The 22270-nt window shown below is 36.8% G+C and overlaps 1 protein-coding gene across 4 annotated transcripts; it reads left to right on the forward strand.

Moving 5' to 3' along the window:
- Nucleotides 1-1054: 1054 nt before the first annotated feature.
- LOC105056449 (uncharacterized) lies at nucleotides 1055-20338 on the forward strand. Of its 4 annotated transcripts, none has more exons than XM_073247294.1 (16): nucleotides 1055-1477; nucleotides 1557-1644; nucleotides 1740-1806; nucleotides 7832-7959; nucleotides 11369-11439; nucleotides 11538-11640; nucleotides 11753-11883; nucleotides 14474-14644; nucleotides 14737-15063; nucleotides 15598-15645; nucleotides 15743-15783; nucleotides 16256-16334; nucleotides 16436-16634; nucleotides 16780-16908; nucleotides 19243-20072; nucleotides 20205-20338. In XM_073247294.1, the coding sequence occupies exons 1-15, from the start codon at nucleotides 1309-1311 to the stop codon at nucleotides 19952-19954; spliced, it is 2463 nt and encodes an 820-aa protein (XP_073103395.1). In that variant the 5' UTR covers nucleotides 1055-1308; the 3' UTR covers nucleotides 19955-20072; nucleotides 20205-20338. The 4 variants fall into 4 exon arrangements, with proteins under 4 accessions (XP_073103395.1, XP_073103393.1, XP_073103394.1 ...); XM_073247292.1 differs by having other exon boundaries at nucleotides 1058-1477; nucleotides 16777-16908; XM_010938648.3 differs by having other exon boundaries at nucleotides 1060-1477; nucleotides 11541-11640; nucleotides 16777-16908.
- The last annotated feature ends 1932 nt before the right edge of the window (nucleotides 20339-22270 follow it).

Genomic DNA, 22270 nt, shown 5'->3' on the forward strand with positions numbered 1-22270 from the left:
GTAGAGGTCAGACATCTGCCGGACTTGGGCATGAATACCGGATTTAATTTCTACCATAGAGCCTATCCTGCACCCAGACCCAATGCTTGATTACCTTTATTCGGAGAGTATCAAGATCCCAAATTCAAAAAATTATAGGGAGAAAATTTTTGTACATCGCTCGTAGTGTAGAAAATCTGATATAGAACATACCATCTCATCTGATTGGGTCATATAGCCATCATTTTTTAGTATGCATTTAAGACTCGTAGTTTTTTTTCTATTGAAATTTTGAATAACGAAAATACCTCTTTTTTAATAAAAAAATTATGACATTCTATGTTTATATTATAATATTTTACGTTAAAATTATGACTATCTGCATAAGATATCATAATTTTTTTACAGAATGTGAGAAAAAAAATATCATTTTTATCATTGAGAAATTTTTATAATTTTTTAACGATAAAAATATTTTTTCCTCTTCATGATATGCTGTAAAAAAATTATGACATCCTATACAGCAAGTCATAATTTCAATTCAAGATACCATAATATCAGCACACGATGTCATAATTTTTTTTAAAAAAATATTTTTATTATTCAAAATTTCAAATGAAAAAGTAAAATTACGGACATTAAATGATCATTGAAAAAAAGATAGCTGCATGATCCAATCGAATGAGATGATGCACTTTACATCGGATTTTGTATACCGGGGGGGGGTGTACAAAAAATTTATCAATTATTGGGAGCTCGCGTGAACATTCCCTGTATCAGAACGAAAGTCGTTGATGTATCTGCCAAAACTACGTAGTAATTCAAATATAATCCACGAAATGGGGACCTATCACAAATTTTTTCAAGGAGCAGGAAAAAATTACAAACAATCCGCATGCATAACTTATTTGCATCCCGATCACGAATAATTTGTCCACTATAAATGTTCAGGTCCAACCGGTTTTTTCATCTCAAAGGGAACCCTTTACAAGGTTTTCACCGACCTTTCCTCGCTCTCTTTTTTTTTTTTTGGTTCCTCCTTTCGCTTTCGATCTCCTTCGAACGCTATCTCAGGTGCCACCAGTTCTATCTCAAGGGGAAACCGTTTCCTAGGTTTTCCAGCGACCTTTCCTCGCTCCCTTATTTAGGGGTCTTCCTCTCGCTTTCGATCTCCTTCGAACGCCCTCCCAGGTCCAACCGGTTCTTTTATCTCAAAGGGAAACCGTTTCCTAGGTTTTCCACCGACTTGTCCTCTCTCTTCCTTTTAGTTCTTTCCTTCGCTTTCGATATCCTTCGTACGACCTCTGGAATTCGACTCCCGTCTCCACCATGGCCGTGCGCTTCAAGTTTCGGAGTTCGGCCGCCTTCGAGTCGGTGGACCTTGGTGGCCGCCCCTCCATCTCCGTCAGCGACCTTCGCTCCAGGATCCTCCACCTCGTCAACCTCCCGATCTGCCGCGACTTCGACCTCCTGATCTCCGACGCTCTCACCGGCCACCGTAACCCCGTTTCCTTTTCTTTCTTTCTTCTTTTGTCGTATTTTCTGGTGATGTTTGGTGTTATTTCTGGTAATCCCAGCGTTCGACGACGAGGGGTTCCAAATCCCGATGGGTTCCAGCGTTATCGTCAAGAGAGTACCCGCCTGCAAATCCGCGCCTTTGGATCCGTGAGTTCTCCGTCCGTTTCTTTAAGCTTCGTTACTTCTTTTGTTTTCTTGAATTGAATTCTGCATTCAGTCGTTGATTTTTCTTTTCTTGATAGGGTGGGTGGGAATTCTGCAATGAAGCACCGCGGGCTCGCAAATTCCCTGGTTTCTTCACCTTCGGAGGTGAGACTTGAATGGATGGGTTTAACCAGAAGTTGTATTAACTTCTAAGTGTTGTGGTCTGCATCTTGTTGTGAATGCATGTCTGTGATTACTTTGATTGGTCTACATATTGGTGTGAATGCATGTATCTGATTACTTTGATTTGACGCCTTAAATATGATGCTCTGAAAGTTATTTTATGTGATGAATGAATATGAGTTGTACTTCCATAAATTATTAAAGGCAAGCTGATAATGATGATGTAAAAACTATAAAGATCTTGTAGTATTTGAAAATTGAGATACCTTAAATGGCTTTCTTATGTGGAATTTCCTTTTCCAATATAATGCGAGCAAGGTGTAAAAGTGGTGGCCATATCAAGAAATTGATGTAAGAAAAGGATTGAGAAACAAAAAAAGAGGTTGAAAAGTGCTTTGATAAAAATTCTAACCAGGAATTGGTATTTACCCTGCAAATGGAAATTCGATGTGTGCTACAGGAAAAGTGACTAATGAAAAAAGTTCCTGCTGACCAGTATATGCTAGAAAGACATCTATATCAGTGTCTACATGGAATATTCCAAATTTATAATTGTCTGTAAGTGCCATGATGATGTTTCTATTTTGGGTAATGTAGCATGCGACAAAAGTTTGAACCAATGCTTTATCTGATAAGTATAGTAGCTTGAAAACAGAACATTCTAAAAGACAATATAGTTGATAGACAGCTACTGGAAAAAATGGGTGATGAGGTAATTTCCTAGACATGGAATGTGCACGACAAAATTGTTATTCACCTTTTTAAGCACCTCAATTTAGATTGATGTACTTTCATGCAATAAATCTCTGGGGTTGTCTCTGTGCATATTGTAGCGAACCAACAACTAGGAGAGAATAATAGCAATAACTAATGTTGCATAGACACATGACTGAGGCATCAAGTGCCCACGTTTCCAAAAGAGACACAAGAATCTTAAAAGTTGGACATTAGTACATGTCCATATTATATATGTTTTTTGAAGAAATATGTAGAAATGCACTAATAATGAATAATTTATTGGAATTTCTTAATTTGATAGAATCCATAGAACTTTGCTTGAAAAGATGATCAGGAAACTTACTAGATATAACACATTGCCAAAATTGTTATTTACTCCTTTTGAATGCCTGAGTTCAAAAGCAACTTATTTAAATGAAATAACCAGTGGCTCTTTCCTTTGCATATCATTGTGAACCAACAACAAAAGGACATCAAATCCAAGAATTTCTTTGCATATTTGGGAGGGAAGCAAAAAGAGCTCAAGGCTCTTTTATAGAAACACGTGCTTCAGGCATCAGAGAACCTGAGGGTAGATTAAAGAATAGCATATCTTACGCACAACTTACATGAAGGGAAGGATTTTCATTTACAATTTTTATATGTTTTATACATCTGGATTCCAAAAAACCTTGATATTGATAATTTGATGAATTATTAATAGTGGTTTATAGGTTCCAATGATAAAAAAACTTGTTTTTTTCTTGGCTTGATAAACTTGGAATGGTGCCTCTTTGGTTCCAATATGGTACCTTTAGGTCCCTAATCTTACTTTTAGTGCCCCATAAAACTTGCAGAAGGAGATATTTGCACTTTGTTGTCATTTGATGTGATGAGGGTTGAAAATTGGCTTTTGCAAAGCAAAAGAAGAATGTGTCACATGAGGACAGAAAAGGGCGGTGCAAAACCCTTACATAAGATGGTGAATAGATGTGAACAGTTGGGAGAAAGGAAAGGGCAGCATGGTTGGTGCTGTTTTGGGCTGCAGTTTAGCATTTTTGGACATCCCAAGTACAGACCTAACCTTTTGGGTCTGAACCTGGTTGACGTCATCATATATCAGCTGAAAATCAAGCTAGAGCGTCATCTGCAGGTTGATCTTGTAAACTGATTTAGGTGCTGTATCATTCTAGTCAGTCGAAGAATTTTAGGGGGCATGTAGGAAGTTAGTTGGGATTTAATTTGGGGAGATTAAGGGTGCAACTTCTGGTTGGCTTAAGTATGGGCTGGTGGAGTCCATGAGTTAGTTAGCTGACATGAAGATTATTAACATGAAAGAGAAAGAATAAAGAGGGCCAAGATTGGCCTACCTTTCTTTCCTTATTTTGTCGATGTAACTTAATTCTCTTCTTTTTCACTTATCTCCACTTTTTCTCTAGTACTCCTTGCAGACAGTGTCTGTTTAGATTTGATTTAGAACCAAGTTTAAACCATTATTGGGTAATTTTATCAGCTAATTAGCTGATCTAGAACTCTAGTTTTATTTCAAAACTTCCTCCCAGATCCATGTGACATTTTAAATCTTCTTTCTCTTCCTTGTTTGTTCAAAAACCTCTGAAATTCTATGATAGATCAGCTATCGGTCCATCATCCATAAGATTTATTGTATGGCTTTTGTCCCTTCAAACCCCTTTCCAAGTCAATAGAACCTAAACTTTACACCCTTATAGTAACTCTAACCTCTGTACAATTTTGGGAACCTCTGAGATCCAGTTTCTTTCCCTAAATATTTTGGATATCTTACTTAAAAACTACCAACTATCCTCTTATGCTAGCAGGGAAAAAGGATAATTCTGGCACCCTTGGACATTTTTTTGGATAGCTGGCCCAAAACACTACCAAGTCCCCTCTTTATGCTAGCGAACCTTTGAACTGCAGGTAGCGTTTGCCACCTAGAGGCTACATCATTAGGTTTAGTGAACCTAGACCGGTGAGGTTTCATGCCATTAAACACAATCTACCATATCTAATATGTTTTAGTGATTTTCTGCCGTGGCTTTGAATGATTACAGAATGGATATTTTTTTTGTCCTTTCTTTTTAATGGTACAATAGACTTTGATGCTTGTAAAGCTGGGTCCTGAATTAGTATGGCCTACTGTATGTTTAGCAAACTAGATCTATTGTTTTGTCCCTTTTGTACCCCATTTGAGGCATAAGATGTTTCTGCCAGATTTTTTCTTTTCTAATTTAAGGCTTTTTTAATGTCAAAAAATATGTTTAACACTCTGAAATTTTAGATTTGGATGGTCCAATGGTGATTTTGTATATAGGTGTTGGCTTAAATCCTATAGCTATGCTTTTATCTCAAAATGCATTAGGGGATATTCAAGTTAAATTTTGTTCATTGTGTTCTATATGCATATGATTCATGTGGGACAAAGTCAAGTGGTATGGATACTTTTTCATTTAAAAACAAGGAATGCATTTTCCCTTTTTTTGAAAATGTTCAGTTGCTGATGACTTGATTCATAGGTAAAAAATCTCTAAAGCAGTTGAAATTTATTTTTACACATGTTGGATGATGCAGATAATCAAATTGATGCTAAGGATCAACATATTAAAAAGTGGATGGTAGGCATGTAGCTGGCATAGGGTTTCATAGTGGAAAATAGATAGTGGGCATTGTGAACCCAAAATGGCCTGTCGAAACACATCAATATTTTTTCTTACTAAATGTCAAAAATTAATACTTTTCTTGCACATCAAGGACAAAGGTGTAAAACATCACCGACCAAACATTGTAAGTTGTATACATAGTAAGTTGTACCGTTATATGTTTAATTCAATGATTAAAACATGTGTTATTTCTAAATAGACTGTTTTATATGACATGACCCAAAGACATGTCACTATCGTTTAACTCATTATTAAGCTTGGGCCAAGACCTTTGTCTAACAGCCATCTCCCTTCTGAATGATCTAGTAGCACTTGTATATAAGGGAATCTCCTTTGTAAATTTCATGTTGTAAAATTTGCTCATTGGGATAGAATTTTAAAATGCACTCCATCAGCCCATCCATAAATTGCACATTATTTTCAATTTTATTATTTTTGGCATTGAAATAGTAGGGTTTCAAGAAGTAGCTCGTACTTTGTGATGGGCCTTTTAGTCTTGAAACCCATCTTGAAGCAATAATTGCCCAAATTAGAGGGTACTTTTTCTCATCTTCTTTTAAACATAAGGCTATTTCTTTCTTCATCAGGTCACCCTGTATATTACTTATGGCCATGCCTAAGCACTTCTACCAAGGGCTCCTACAATTTCAAAGCAAATCTAAAATTTGAAGCTCAGAACTTTGACTTGGATCTTCTTCCTTGATCTTTGCTGTATGCTTGTACCATTTAGAATTCTCTCAATCACTAACTCCACCTTCTTACTTATCATACTTGGAAGCTCAAACAGTAAGTAGCAAACCAAGTCTTTCCTGGTCTCACCAAATTATTTTTCGGTGAACTTTCTTATCATGCTAAGGTTAAGATATGCCCATATAAGCTTGTTTTGGCACATACCATTCACTATAACCAAAAGTGTAGCGGTTGTTTTAGTAGTTTTTACATGCTATATCGGGTGCTATAGGCCCAGTGCTATAAAAGGCCGCTATAGCACATAGCATAGTGGTTTAGGTCTAAGCTGTTCTAGCAGCTGCTATGGCCAATCGTTTTAAAACAATGCTAAGGATATCCTTAAAAGTCCATGTACTACTCGGCAAGCTATTCACCTTTGACTATTTAAAGCTTACTAAATGCCCGCTAGAAACATGAAGGCAACATTATGTACCAGATTAGAAAGCTTTTGTGAGCTTCCAAGCTGTCCACTTTAAAAGGATTGGCAGAAGTTGATCATAACATATCATGAAGTTCGAATGTATTTCCTTAAAATAAATTAGATTGATAGCAGTTGCCAACTTGGAAGTAAAGTTTTCTTGCGGGCTTCATATTACACCTTATGGTCCTTATTGTTATAAATGTCCAAGTTAGGTTGTTTCAGAAACCTTTTTATAATTGTAGATTGCATTTGGGCCAATAACGTTGCCTTCATGTGTCTCTACAGAATTTAGTAAGCTTTAAATGGTTGAAAGTGACTACTTCGATGTGGGGCTGGCAAAATATGACCCGATCTGTCAATCCGACCCACCATAAACAGATTTGGGTTTAGGCTAAACGGGTTCGGATCATAAACGGATCGATCCGTTTAACCCGTTTAATAATTGGGTTGGATATGGGTTTTAGATATTTGATCCGTTTAATCCGTTTAATATTTAGGTTGGGTTGAGTCAGATAATCCATTTAACCTGTTTAACCTATTTCTGACCCATTTAACCCGACCTGTTTAACCTGTTTAACCCATTTAAGACCCGTTTAACCTGTTTAAAACCTGTTTAACTTGTTTCTGTCCCATTTAACTTGACCCGTTTAATCTATTTAACCCATTTAACCTGTTTAACTCGTTTAACCTAATTTGACCTATTTAATAAATGGGTTAAACGGGTCGGGTCGGGTTACCTGTTTAATAAACAGGTCAGGTTCAGGTTTGAATTTTTGACCCGTTTAATAAACAGGTCGGGTTTGGGTTGACCATTTTTTGATCCGACTCGTTTATGACCGACCCAACCCGTTTGCCATCCCTATTTTGATGCATGTAGATGACATTTTTATGGATACCCTCAGCATTTTATTCTACATATTCAAATGAATTAGGAAGCAGGGTTTGCAAACTATAGTATCAAACCCATATCTAGGATGAATGTGCTTCTGCATCTATCACTTTGGGTGTTCATTTGGTTAAATATGTGGGAAGCATGTAAGCTGGATACAGTTCAATAGAGCAAAGATGGTTTTGCTTGCAATCTACTCTATTTTCCTCTATAGCTTTGTCAGCTTTCTTCTACAATAAGTACTTCTAATGCATAATTTGTATTTGGTTGTTAAAATGATGTCCTGAAGGAATATTAGAGAGTTGCTTATATCATTTATTACCAAAAGCTTTTATGCTATATATAATTGCATCATATTTGATCATGGTTAATGGGTTTTTGGCTTCATCCCTGTTTGATGTCTTCTTTGTGTTCAGCTATTCTTATGTCCTACTTGGCAACCCTCTTACACGTGTGATCAGGAATAGGATCAATCATGCTTTTTTTCTTGGGATATACCATATGCTTGCTCACTTGCATATTCCAGGGAATTTTATACATCACCATGTTTAACAATTGTCTCTTTGTTTGCAGAACGTTGACATGGACAGCTTTGATGACTTTGGTAATGATTTGTATCCTGCTTTTGAAGCACCTCTACTGGAGTCAGATGCCAAAGTTGCCAACATAAATATAGTTGATAAAAAAGATGATATTTCAAGGTACAATATTTTGATGATTTGTTTTTTTCTTGTTCTTCTTTTTGATCTATGTATCTCATAGAATTTTATGCTGTGATTTTTATCATTTTTTTGGTTTTCCATTTGTCTTTTCCTTAGTATGGATTGCATCTATATCTTTCAGTTATATCTTTAGTCATATTACTTTCTTTTTCTATCTTCTTCATTTTTGTTCTTATAACTTCAATTATTGTCATGGTGGGCCAGATGGCTTTACGAGCAGTTACTGTAGGTTAGTTCTTAGAAGATTTCTCTAGAGTCTATTTACTAAGGATATGCATGGACATGGGTAAATGTATGGATCATGGGAAGGATTTGGCTAGAAAGAAAAACTTATTACTTTAATTATCAAGTACCTATGGAGAACAATGTTAAATGGTCAGGATTCAAAAGTTAAAGGGTTAGTTGTTCATAATTCGTTAGAAAATTGCAATCTTGGTAATCGACCCTGTACCAATACTATGTTGGTATGCTTGATACGGTGGTCAGTTCGGTGTACCAAACACAATGGTATTGTGAACCTTAATCAGGAGTATTCTGCAATTCTTTATTTAGTACAATTAGTTATGCAGTTTTACTTATTGCTTATTCTAGTCTTCTTAGGAATATTCAATGGAATGGTAATTTGATATCTAAATAAAAACCAAAATGTGAGCAAGAGTTGAATTGTACGAGGCATAAGAAAGTCTTCAAGTAAGTAATTTTCCATTTTTCGCATATTTCTCTAGCATAATCATTATGGGAAATGTTTTTTGCATCAAAATTTCCAATAAACAAGAAATACCCTGATCAAATTCGACATCTGTGCGAATAGTGGATGTCGATGGCTGTCAAGCTTTTTAAATGTGCTTTTGTATAGGGAAAAAGGGGAAATGACTTGATATTCTTTGCCTGAAAAGAATAGTATGAACAACAAATTTCAAACCCAAACTCATTAACGATGAAGATAGAGGTTTGCAATGGTGGAAGGATGGATGGAGAAATATAATGTAGAGTTGGCGAATTATAACCTAATCTTTATAATGCAGTTTTCTTGTGGCAATAAAAATGTAATGGAGGCTAAAGCTGAATTGGTGGCCGATAGTTACCTCATTATAGTGATTATTTGGTTTGATATTCCATGCCAAATAATGGAAAGGTAGATAGAGGAATATAATAGAATTGGCTTAGCAGTTCATGTTGAGGATTGCCTCAAAAGTTGTTGGTTACTTCTCTGTACATGCCTTGGATTTTCAAAGAAAACTTAGTAAGAAAAATGAAATTCTTATATTTCATGAATTATAATGTTGGGCATTAAGAAGTGCCCATCTATATCAAATGTGCATTCTACAGATGCAGATGTTGAGTTAAATCATTGAGGTTAAGTTGGCTGTTGGTTGCATTGCACGAAATTATAGGTGTCACCCTAGTCATGATTCTCCTTTCGAATGAGGTCTTGATCAAGATACTGGTTTGTATTGATATTGGAGCACCCATCGATATGATATAACTGATATTTTGGCCCTTATTATGTTGGCAAACATATCCTGATATATTCCAATATATTAGGTGATGCGATATCATTACAATGGCCAATTTTTCTAACCAATGTGCTACATATTTAAATTGAGTTTTTAATTATTAAATAATCAAATTAGGCCTTGTTTGGTACTTTTTTTTCTTTTTTTAAGCAGAAATATGGAATCCGTTGTAGAAAACATGTTTAGTTATCATGTCTGTTTTTTTTAGAAGCTATTTCCATAGTTCCATTATTTTTGGAAAAAGTGGAAGTGAAAAATTTTCACTTCCACCTTTTTAGAAGTGGGTTTTCACCCCTCTTCTCCCGATCTCTCTTCTTGTGCTGATCTCACCCTCAACCTATCGCCTCTGCCTGACCAGGCTGGCTCCCTGGGTCTTATCAGCCACCTTTTTGCCTGACGCCAAGCTATCCCTCGTCCTTGGCTGTGTCGCCAGCCCCATCCCCACTTCGTCTCCCTCGGTTGCCACTCCACTTGACGTCGAGCTCTCTCTTATCTCTGGCCATGTCGCCCATCCCATTCCCCCTCTCCCTTGTCGCCGGCCACATCTCCAGCTCTCGTTATTAATAAAAAAGAGTGAACCAAACATGTTTTAGCCTTTTAATATGGTAATTATCTTTAGTTTACCATTATGGTGGAGATTCTAATATCTCAATTCCTATAATATAAGCTGAAAATTGGGGAATCTAAGGATATGCTGCATCTTTCCGATTTTTTCTAAGTTTCCTTCTTGGCCAAGATAACTGAGATCACGGTCAGCTTGGCATCAGCTGTCTACTGAGATTGCCAAGATTACTGGCTTTTTAAAACCTCGACCTTAATTTGTTGAAGTGCCAGAAACTTGACTGAGATGTTATTAGCTTGCATGGACATTGAAGATGTTTTGTAAGGACCAGGATTAGAGTTGTGTCTCCTGGTTAGAAAAGGAGAGAGGAAGAGCTAAGTTACTTGTGATCGAAGTTGGGCAAAATGACATTGAAAAGCTTGCTTTGAAGAGGTCGTTCATGTGGAAAGGAAAGAACATTCAGTCAATTTAAATGTTTGTTCTTTTACTCTTCTGAAGGTCATGAGGTTTTCCCTTTTTTTCCTTCCTTGGACCAGGTTAGCTGTGATCCATTGAACTCAATGAATGTCATTTTTGTTTAGTGGTTGTCTTTGTTCCTATAGTGAGATCCTTCACAGGATGTGGGTGATGATATCTTTTTTCCTGTCTATCTGTAAATTGTCAGCATAAGTGTCATTTACTGCCATTAGCTGGTATAGTATTCAGATACCTCACTTTCAGTGGGTTAGCAGGCAGGGTATTCATTGTGGTCTGAGTTGCCAGCAACTTAATAATGAAAGAAATATTAGCCACCCTTGGCCACTGGTCTACAAGTTGAAGGTGACATAAAATTTTCCCACCCTATAATAAAATGATCAGGTGGTTGATCTGCCCTACATTTCCTTTAAGCAGTTTGGGATTATCTGAGTGGGTTCTGATCAAGGGCATTGGATTCCAAAGCCAATAAATGTGTGCTCCAATTCGAGTCTCCAGTTCAAGCGTATTGTGTTCAAGTTTTTCTGGCAGCATTGCTTCAGGTTGTACTCATGAGGTTGCTTGACCAAATTCTATAGTTCTCACTGTTAGCTCTGAATGCTTTTTCAGACATGCCTAGGGATAATGCAGAATTTCTCTCTTGATAGACATGGTAAAACCATATATGAATTTGGTTCATTGTTTCTTGGGACAGTTATAAATTTTTGGCATTATTGTTAAGTTTTTAAGATAACTATTTGCTTATTCCTAAGGTCTTAAACTTGATTACCTGTACCTTCTTTGGCTTCATATTGTTCTTGATGAACCAGATTGTAATTTGTCTTTGATGACCTAGATCCTTGGAGACTCCAATCTCAAGATGTCAGAACATTGGAGGAAGTGATCTTAGTGAAGCTATGTCAAAGGGTCAATATTTTTGCTGCTTTAAAATTATTCTTTTGGAATGATCTAAAGATACTTAAGTCTCATTGTTTTTATTTCTGTCTTTCACATATGGGAAATAGCAGAAATCATCAGAGACAACTACAGTAATGAATGTGATATTGACAATAACAAGAAGCAAATGAAGCTGAAGTCTAAGAGACAAGAGCAAAATAAGTTTGATGAGTAATACCTTTTCTTCTCATTCATTTCTTTTCCTGTTTGTGAACCTTATTTAATTATTTTAATGATTGCTTGGTTTCTGTTTTTTCATTGTATGCCCCCTTGATCATTCCAGAGGTGTTGGTTTGTGCTCCCCAACAATGTTGAACACAGATCTGCCACCAGAATTGAGATGCTCTCTTTGTAACGCAATCTTTAAAGAGGCTGTGATGATACCATGCTGCCAACATAGTTTTTGTGACAAGTGTAAGTTATATATGAAGAGCCTTTAGAAATTTTTACTGTTTAATATGACAATTTTATCACTTTGCAGCTAATATGATTCTTAAACTTTTAATTGGAAATTTGCTTTTGGTTTCAAAGCAATATTCTTTTCTTATGGTGTAGGCAATGCTCTGAGAATTGCTTAATCTTGAGCTATTGAAAGCTTGCTTGTTCCTTTGAAATCTATTGAAACCATTTTGCTTGGCTGATTGCACACTTCTTGGCAGGCAAAATCTAGGGTGCGCCACTTGCTGCACCCTCTTGCTCTCACAGCTGTGCCTGCATGTTATTCATCTAACTGAATTTGGTCGACTGTTTTATTTTGCTTCCATGTAAATTTTATCAAGTGTTCTGTATTTCCCGAGATACAAACTTCAGACTAATGAATTCTTGCTTTGCATTATTCATTAGATGTTTACTGGGCACATCTAGTTTTCAAAGTTTTGTGGGACTTGCTTCCAATCTAGGCTACTTAGGATCAACTTGAACTGTGTGCCAGCTACTCTATGCCTTAACATCATTCTATTTTATGTACATATGTTTATGTATGTCTGTGTGTGTGGATTTGAGGTAGCTATCTATCAGTTGGATTTAACCTCAAATCTTGTGAATGCAAAATATATGATAGGTCTTTTAGGTTGGAATTTATGCCTTTAGTCATGATATGCAATATTAAAATGCAAGGAACTTAAGTCAGATTTTTTAAAGTTCTCTACTTATCCGTTGAGCGCTAAAAAAATGTTCAGCTTTTAATGGCAAGAGCTGTTTATTTGCTTTGTTTTTAGTCTAAAAGCACCAAACCAGTTGAAATTTGGTCCACATAAGATGCATAGATCATAGCCCATGGAAGGTGGTACTATCCCAAACCATTTGGTTCGAGGCATGCCAAGCTATACTGGGGGCAAACTAGCAGTCTGCCTTCATTTAAAAAATATTTAAAAAAATGGGATTGGAGCCCTTTTTCAGTTTTGAAAGGAGAGGGGCTCAAAAGCCTTCTCCTTGTCCCTTACTCGGCCTCCCCCCCTTTCTCTCTTCCTCCTTTCTCCCTCTCCCCCTTCCGCCCTCTCTCTCTCGTTACGCCTACAGTCGAAGGAGAGGGGGCTTGAAAGCCCCCTCCCCCTCCCTCTCTCCCCTCACTTCCCCCTCTCCCTCCCTCCCTTCCCTCTCTCTCTCTTCCTCTCTTTCCTTCTCTCTCTCCCCTTCTCTTCCTGGCCCCCTTGTTAGTATGCTTTCAGTTGGGCATGGTGTGGTATCATACCATACCGGACTGTAGGGCAATCGGTATGGGTTCTAGTTCTAGTTCCACCGACCTTGTCATAGCCAATGATGTGAATTCTCATACGAAATGGTTTGCCATGGTTCCCTATATCTATTGATCTCACCTATTTTTTTGTGTCCGTTGGATGCATAAGTTTTAATGAACAAGGACCTCCCTCAGAAAGGATTGGTCAAAAGGTTCTATCTAGCACATAGCTGATATGGAACTAAACACGCTTTTGCATGGGTCTTCACATTTAGTTCCACATTGGTTGTATGCTGGGTTGTTAAAATGGTATCAAAGTCAAAGATCCCAATTAATACCTTCTGTTTAGCATTTTGGGTGAGATCCTGTGTTGTTGAAATGGTATCAGAACAGACTTGGTCCATGATCTGTGTGGATTAGGGAAATACTGCAGCACATGCCCTTTTGTGGTTGATCAGGAGCTGATCGTGGTGTTTTCTATTTTGATCGTACCCTTTTCTTAACAAGGATGTTACGGCTTACATGGGAAGATTGTGCAAGTATCCATACTGGCTGGTCTTTAGTCCCATACTAGATGTGTATTGGGGAGGTTTTGGACCCATAAGGCCAAGGACCCAAATAAAACCTTTTCGCTAGACCTTTTTAGGTGAAGTCTTGGGTCATTACGTAGCTCATGAACTTCTAGAACATTTAATTTTTGGTTTTATGCAGTATAATGTTTTTTATAGCAATGACTGGAGATAAATCATACATGATATATCACTCCTTGATAATCTCTGATGATTGTTGCTCATTTTAGCAATTTGAAAAGAAGATATCATTCTCTGTAGGACCGAATAGATTGAACTATGCTTCCTTAGAAAGGTACTATCATTCCGCTCCCTCCAAACTTCACAACAAATAGCAGCCAACAGTTGATCTCCCACTCTTCCTTCCAAAGATTTCCTATTCTTGGTCCCTAACAAAGACTATTTCCAAAGACTTCCAGAGACTATTTTATTAATTTAGGATTTTTCGTTAATTTAAACCAGATGATTGTAGTATTAAAACCCCCTTTAGGTGATTGATACACACCTGATATTGGTATCCTAACCAAGGGAATCATGGGTAACATAGTGTGTGGATTGCTTTCTACTATCATGGTGGGGACACCTGGTAAGATCACAAATTGGGAGAAAGTGAAAACAGTTCTGCTTATTATTCATTACTTGTTATTATTCAAGAATTGAAGTTAGAACTAAGTTTTGGAAACTTTGGTTAGGCTTTGGCTGGTTCAAACAGATTCCATGGATTTCTCGTCTTATGCATGATGTATTAAAATTGCTGTAGGTATTCGTTCAGCATTGTTTGAGAGGGCAAGGTGTCCCATGTGCTCTTCCACCAAGTGCACTGTTAAAGACCTGTTGCCTAATTTGTCACTTCGGCAGGCTATTGAACATTTCCTTGAGGCACAAGTGGCAATTAATGACTTAGATAAGAACACTCCAAAATATGCTCCAGGTGAAATAAATTTATAACCCTGACTGTAATAATTGCCTGATTATTTGTTCAAGATCCATATGTTAATGCATTCTTGAATTGTATGAATTCAGATGGGGAATCAGGAATTCAAGCAAAAGAATTGTCTTGTGCTGTGTCTGTTCGTCAACAAGAAGCACAATTTCCAAACTCTCCCTCTGCAACAGGGAAGGGATCCAATCAGATTATGACTGAATCAGCATATGAGAATAAAAGAAGTGCCGGTATTAATATACTTTTAGACACAGCTAAGTCTGCGAAATCAGCTCCATCATCACATAAGATCAACCAGATAAAAGGTGATGAAAATAGCTCTGCACAAGCCTTGAAGCAGATGCATGAGTTTCAAGAAAGTGGTAGGTCCTCAAAGTTGCCTCAGAAGCTTCCACTGAACAAGGAAGGTATGGTGCTTGCCAAATTTGCATTGTCTATTGTATGCTAATGGTGTATCAAATTTCTAAAATGAGAAGCAATAAACATTTATCTTTAAAAATAGCAATTGGGGGCCACCACAATACTGCATCCATCTTGAAGTAGCACTTTTTAGTAAATATTAGGCAGCTTAAATCTTTTGAAATAGTTTTTTTTTGGCAGTATCTATACGTGCACCCCTTAGAAATATCATTTGAAGTTTTGAACCTGAGAACAACACTGCCACATATTTATACAGAATAACAGAACAATCTTATGGTAGTATAATCTTTGAATCTAATCATATACTGTATGGTATATCCTAACGCTGGCAGTATTACTTTAGAAAGAGACAGGCAACATGTCAGCACTCTAGTTTAGAATTGGTCTTGGCTGCAACTTTGGTTGGTTTCCAGCTTACATATGACTGTCAAATTTAACTTTGCATGAACTTGCATTAACTTGCTGGCTGGTTTGAATTTATTGCCAACTTCTCTTATGTACGATGGTTCCAATTATTCCAGTTAATTTGACTATCCAGAGAAAGAAGGGGTCTGCCTTTAACACTCCAGGTAATATTATTTGTTGCAAATGCTGATTCATTCCTTGGTTTGTAAAATACCATTGCATATTTTCACTTTATTGTTGCACATGCTTCACATTTTGCAGATGGAAGTGGGGCTTTAATGCCACCGAGTCAGAACAGAAAGGTGATTTCATCTTAGTTTCTCTTTGGTGGTAGCTTCTTAGTTTCCTTGAGCATGGACTTCATAGATATCCATGGAAATTATAATGCAAAGCCAGTCAATCTACGATAGAAGGTTGTATTGTTAACCACCTGCAACCAGCTGCATGACCTGTAATTTGGGAATTTTGTGAAAACCTAATATATGCTGGTCAAAAGGTGTGGCTTATCATAAGAGGGTGGTAGCATTATGCATCATCACATAATAAATTAGGCTTGTTTCATTTTAAATTAACTGTGGGGGGAGACAGGGAATAGGCTGATACTATCACTGGTGTTCGCAACTTATATCTGGTTCTCTAGTTCATGGTGATCCAAGTGCTTCAAAATTGTCATCGTTTAAATCTTTTGAGTGCTATTCTGCAATGTTTTGCCAAGTGTTTTACTTTGGGAGTGCTTTTATGTTGGAATTCTTATCTAGTTTGTGGAAGTAACAGGGCACCCGGAATTGTTACATGTGTGGCTCTCCAAACCATTTGGTTCGAGATTGCCCAGCAGCTTCCAATCCATACCCAGGTAAATAGATTATTAAGTTGCACTTAATACTTATTTCAGAAGTAAATAAACATAAAAATGTTATGGTCCTCATGAGGTGTTCTTTTGCCATGAGTTTTCAGGAGATGCTGCATTCCCTGGGGGCATGTCAGCTTATGGACATCCTTTCTGGCATGGAGCCTCATTACCCCATTTTAGGCCTTTTGCAAATATCTATGGTGCCCCTGGTGTAATGCCCTTTGATCCAACAGTAATCCAAGTTTCACCTTTTGGGATGCCTTCATATATGCCATCATTATATGCGGGCATGGCAGGACCCTAGTAAGCTATCCTTTATGTCTTTTCTTTCACACTTATCTTATTTCTGCCCCCACCTTAAGGGCTTAAATTTTAGTGAACACACCTAATGATTTATAAACTGTTGTATTAGATGTCAGAATCATGTATTTAATTAATTTTTCAGCAGTCTGATGAGGATGGGAGGTGTCCCACCTCCCTTGATGGCTGGAGCAGAACATCCTTTTTCTCGTGCTGAATTTATGAAACTTCAGGATGGTGAACTGAAGCACAAGCTTTTGAATGAATGTCGAGAGAGGTAATAATATCAAGTTGCATCTGAAATTACAGCTTCATTCTCATCTGGTTTATACATTCAAACATCCTGCCTTATAAAATACTTTTAAGTGTGGCCTGCTGAATTATTGACTGTGCGATAGAGGGAACTTCTCATGGCCTTGAATGCATAGGTACTACACCTTAGTCTGGACCATGGCACTAGTTTACCCTTTTTCAGATGGGTTGTTGGTCAAAAGTTGCACCACTTACATCTCAACTGCATATCCAATTCCTTTTGTTTGAAAGCTTTTGTATTTCTTCTAATTGTCATTATTTGAAGGTCAAATGGTCAAGTCGATGTTATAAATATTAGTAATGGGGCTTTTTGTTGCCCTTGCTTGAGTTTGACTGGTAATTTTGTTTTCCAATATTTCACTGCTGGCATTGGTGGCTATCACAACTCTCAGGTTACGGTCGATGAATAGAGGCCTTCTGTTGGTATGCTGTACAAGTGCCCTCTATTTTCTTGTAGTGGATTTTCACCGAAACCTATAAATTTGGCTAATTCAAGAAGAAAAAGAAACAGAGGAAGGTCTAGACACAAAGTTATTGCTAATTATAACTAAGAGAAATGTACTTACATACTTTTGATCTAAGTTGGTTTGATTTTTTAAATCTCTATTTATTTCATTTTTCATGATCTTTTAAAAAAAAAAAAAATGAAAATTCTGCTTAGAATTTGTATAATCCAATTCCTTTGAGGCATCTAGCAACCCATATTTAGTTTCTAAATAATTATATATGACTAGTGTCTGGAATGTGCTTTGCACATGACTTAAATGAAAGAAAAGAAGGTAGTTGCCTGATACAAGAGGGGAAAAGCCGAATTGGAGATAAAAGTGGTGTGGAGATGCTTGGGCCTACATTGGAGAGTTCATGTTATATAGAGTTATTTGGCAAACCATACAAAGTCTTTCAGGATACGTGTGTAAGTGGTTGTGGTGGGTCTAGGTCCTGTTATGATGTGGACTCAAATTAGTTTTAGGTCTAGATGGTGGACATACATTTGACCTACATAGTTAATGCATGCAGGAATGGGTTACCTCAATCATGGATATGGTTGGGATTGGGTTTCTTCTTTATTTGATTCAACCTTTTGAACCATCTATTGTCAATTCCACCTAGAGTTTGATTGGATTTATGCGGGTTGGATTTAGTGTCGCTAGGCCCATCCTCGGCCATGTTGGAAAATCCAGTCCAACTGATGGATATGTTATTGGTGAATCGAAGTGTAGCTAAATTATATACAGAACGAAGAATAGACAAGATAAGAACTGCTTCTTAGTCACGTAGGTGTGAACTACATAACAACAAAAGTAGGGTTAAGTAGTCACCGACTTTTTAGGTGCAGGCCCCTCTTTTGTCCAAAAGTAAGTTTAATAGGATTTTGGCAGAATGCAGAATTGATATGAGGTTGAGAAGTTCATGGAACTTTCACAGTTCCTTGAGCTTAAAGCTGACATGTTAGATAAGCTTGTTGGTCATAATTGATAGAAAATAAGGAAAACCGAAAAGCCTAAAATTTTTTTCTTTTTTTTTAATAAATGTATTATATCAGAAGAGATACATAGATAAACCTGAACAAGGAGATAATGACTTTCAAAAATTTCTTGCAGTGATGTATCTGGAGAGGTAATATGAATGATTAGTTTGCGGTATGAATACTGTTTGGTCATTATCAGCTGTCTTTTATTTTTCTGCATCCTCTTGAGGCCTGCACCTTGACATCACCTTTTCTTGTAGCTTTTGAGGCTCTCAGATAGTCGTGATTTCGTATGTTGGTTACTTCCCAAGAGTGTAACAAGTTTGTGTGATGTTAACCTTATGAAGATAAATGCATTAGTTTTCTGTGAAAAAAGAAGTGCTTTTGGTTTTATGTAGGATGTAAGTGGGATAAGATTTCAGTGCTTATTTAGGGCACAGGAATACATTCCTCAGATGTTCATCTTTTAAGCAATAAGACTTGATATGCCTCGACATGGAGTCTGATGGTTGTTTCTTTACTAAGGTTGCAATCCATAGGATTAGCATTGACAGAATTTTTCTTTTTCCTTCCTGATATATATGGTATTAATATTTGAATATAGAAGTTGGGCCAAACAGAACTGCATATCTAAAAATATTCTTATACGTCTGTGCTTGGGTTGGGAGGGGAGGTAGAAGTTTGTCCATATCTTCAATTGCAAGATGAAAAGTGGTTAAATTTAACTTGAAAAACCTGAAAGTGCAGCTTTTAGTATTATTGGAAAGAATATAGTGATTCACCTTTTCCGGAGTTATGCTATTTACTTTGTTAATTATCTGGGCTTCTCAGAGAACTTGATTATGATGCTGTATCTGAAGATAATCGTGATAATGAAGCAAGAAGAAGATCGCATGAACGGAAACATTACTTAGATAAGGAGCCCATTAAAACCTGCTCTGACAGTGAAAACCAGAGGATGGACAAGAAAAACTCACTTGAGAAACATCATAGCCCTTCCCGTCGAAGGCCAGGATTCACTTCAGATGAAGAAATTTACTCAGCTGATCTGAAACACAAGGAATCATGTACATCAGTTTCTAGAAGAAATCAAAGGGTGCATTACTCTGAGAAATCAAAATCTGAAAGGCAAGATGCAACTAACAGCTCCAGCTGGCATAGTAGAGACAGGAGAAAACATAAGCATAGAAGTTCTAAGAAACACAGTGAAAAAAGAGGTCAATATAGCAGTGTTTATGACCAAAGAAGTCATCGTCGGAATCAGAAAGAGGTGCCTGACAATCATGAGAAGGATTCAAAAGATCCTCACAGGCACCACTGCACGCATCATAATCACTCAGAGAATGGTTTGGAACCAGATCTCTCAAGTGGCCGGAGACAACTCATCAAGGAGAAAGAATCCAGTCATAGTTCTAGGCACTCCAAGTCAAAGGTAAGTTTGAGAGATGACCGGTCGGAGGTTGACAGATGGGAGATGGTTGATGGTTCAGATGAGGATTTAAGAGGAGAGAATTATTACCATAAGCGGAAGAGAACCCGCTAAATCTTGGGAACTTCCTGTTATTTTATGGGCACATCTTACCAACACCATCAAGGGAGTGGCTTGTATCATACAGCTCGAGATGTGTAGTATTACAACCACAACAAACATATCATTGGAGGTAAATGTACATATTGGAACCTCTTTTTTTCTATTTATTGTGACAATTCATATAGTACCTACCATTTTCCTTTAATTTTAATTTGAGAAATTTGCACAAAGTTATATGTTATTTTCTCTTGCTAAAATACAGGATATAGTTGATGTCCAGTGACTTGGGAAGATCAAGATCCGATGTGAATTGAAATGTTGATTTTGTTAATACAGAAGGAAAGGATCTGATGGGCATTTGACAATAACATTTATTAATATCTGCCATTCTAACAATTTCTTTGTGTTGATTTAAGGGATCGTGGTCTGTTAAAAAAAATGTTTCACCCCTTGTAAAAGGTCAAAGCTTTCGATGAGTAATGAGCATAGCCCAATACTATCAGGGGATTGAAGTCGGCTAAGGTATGCACTCAATAACATAGAGGCCAGCTAGTAAAAGGTTGAAGCTTTTTTCGATGAATAGTGAGCATAGCCCAGTACTATCAGGGAATTGAAGTTGGCTAAGGTATACACTCAATAACTTAGAGACCAGTATGTATTCAGTTGCATCCTCTTTACCTGGATGGGGAAATCCCCAGCAGTGCCAATCATGAGGTTCTATATCATGAGGAGGTTTTAAGAATATCAAGGTTTCCATTATAAAATCATCTTCAAAGTCTTATAACCTTCATCTTTAAAGCTGCATAAAATAATCATGGTTTCCCTGTGGGGAACCATTATTAGACTGGCCTTGTATCTATCAGGTTTCTTCCTGAATCAACTGACTTTTTAAAGGTTTAATCAATTGGTTGAGTTTTTAAAGATTGACTGACCCAGTTATGTTGATTACAAAACTTACATCTTCTACTCCAATGATTTAGGTATGTGCTTTTATGGCAGTTTTTCAATAAAAAATCTCCTCTTCTTTTTTTTTTTTTGGTTGCAAAAATGTAGAATTTTGAGAAACACTTTTTCTAAGTGTATATCCTAGGTCAGTTTCCTCTATAATTTTTTATATTTAAATACTTTCCTGATGTTGGCATTTGCTTCTCAATGGTCTTTTTTGATAAACAAATTATGCATATATTAGGAAATTAAAAACACTCTGGTTGTTTAATTGAGACTAGTTTATATATCTTGTTTTTGCTGGTTGGTTTCATGTAGATAATAATATCCACAAACCAATTCTGCTATTGAACTTAATGCCATACCAGAATCCACAGACCTTTATATCATTTTTTCTGGAATGATGATCTGCTGATGGAATCTTAATTTGTTGTTTATGGCCTGATTTGATTTTTGTTTTACTGATTAATTTGTGTCCTGATTTGTTGTTTTGTCCTGATTCTACATGTTATTTTGGTTCCAAGTTTTAAATCTTGAAAATAATATGCAAATGATCGTTTGGTGGAGGCAGCTGTTGACAAGTAAATCAAAAGATAATTACCATGCTGCATGTAAACCCATCCACGCAGATAATTTCTTCAAGATGATACAGAAGGAGATTGGAGGAACAAGTGATTTTTGAGAACAAAACTTATGTACGCAAGCTTAATAAGTGTTGTTGGATTGAAAGTAAATATTCTTGTGTGAAGGTCAGCTTCTACAAAAACGAGTCTGAAGGTTGGGTCTCACCCACGAGGGGGTTGGGGAGTATGCCTGATCTTTGAATCCTTGATTTTAAAAACAGGACTTCTTTTCATTTTGTTTTGCTTGGATCATCTCCAGAATGTTGTGCACTCTAGAGAATATATTGGTAATCTTTGCAGTAGTTACAAGTCGAACTCACCATTTTATCAATACTGTATCATAGGCAATGGGGAAATTTATAATCATATAAAAAGGATATAATTATATAAAAGGCTTGATCTAAGAACTTGTATATTGGATCACTTGAAAGGGTTGAGGTGCAGAAGCGAATGTAGTCACATATCTCATCAGGTAAATGTAATCACGTATTCCTAAATTTTTTTTCTTTTATCATATTAGGGTGCTGTGAAGGGTTAGGCAGGTGCATCATTTTTCTTCAATTCAGTGGATCCAGAAAGTCATTTGGTTTTTGTTTCTGGACATTTCAAATCAGGAGCTATGCATCTTTAGTCTTTTTTTTTTTGCCTTGCTTGCTATTGGTTTGTAAGATCGTAAACACCTGTCGGGTGGACCTAACGACCGTAGGATTATAAGTTTCTTGTTAATTTATTTTCTTTGTCTAATCTTTTTATGCTCGTA

This window comes from Elaeis guineensis, chromosome 13, assembly GCF_000442705.2.
Source record: "Elaeis guineensis isolate ETL-2024a chromosome 13, EG11, whole genome shotgun sequence".
NCBI classification, from domain to species: Eukaryota; Viridiplantae; Streptophyta; class Magnoliopsida; order Arecales; family Arecaceae; genus Elaeis; species Elaeis guineensis.

Bases quoted from the DNA above. Each gene is read 5' to 3' on its own strand.
- LOC105056449 (XM_073247292.1), top strand. From the start codon at position 1,309: ATGGCCGTGCGCTTCAAGTTTCGGAGTTCGGCCGCCTTCGAGTCGGTG. The intron at 11,884-14,473 runs GTAAGTTATATA...AAATTGCTGTAG, and splicing joins ACATAGTTTTTGTGACAAGT to GTATTCGTTCAGCATTGTTT. The intron at 16,335-16,435 runs GTAAATAGATTA...ATGAGTTTTCAG, and splicing joins AGCTTCCAATCCATACCCAG to GAGATGCTGCATTCCCTGGG.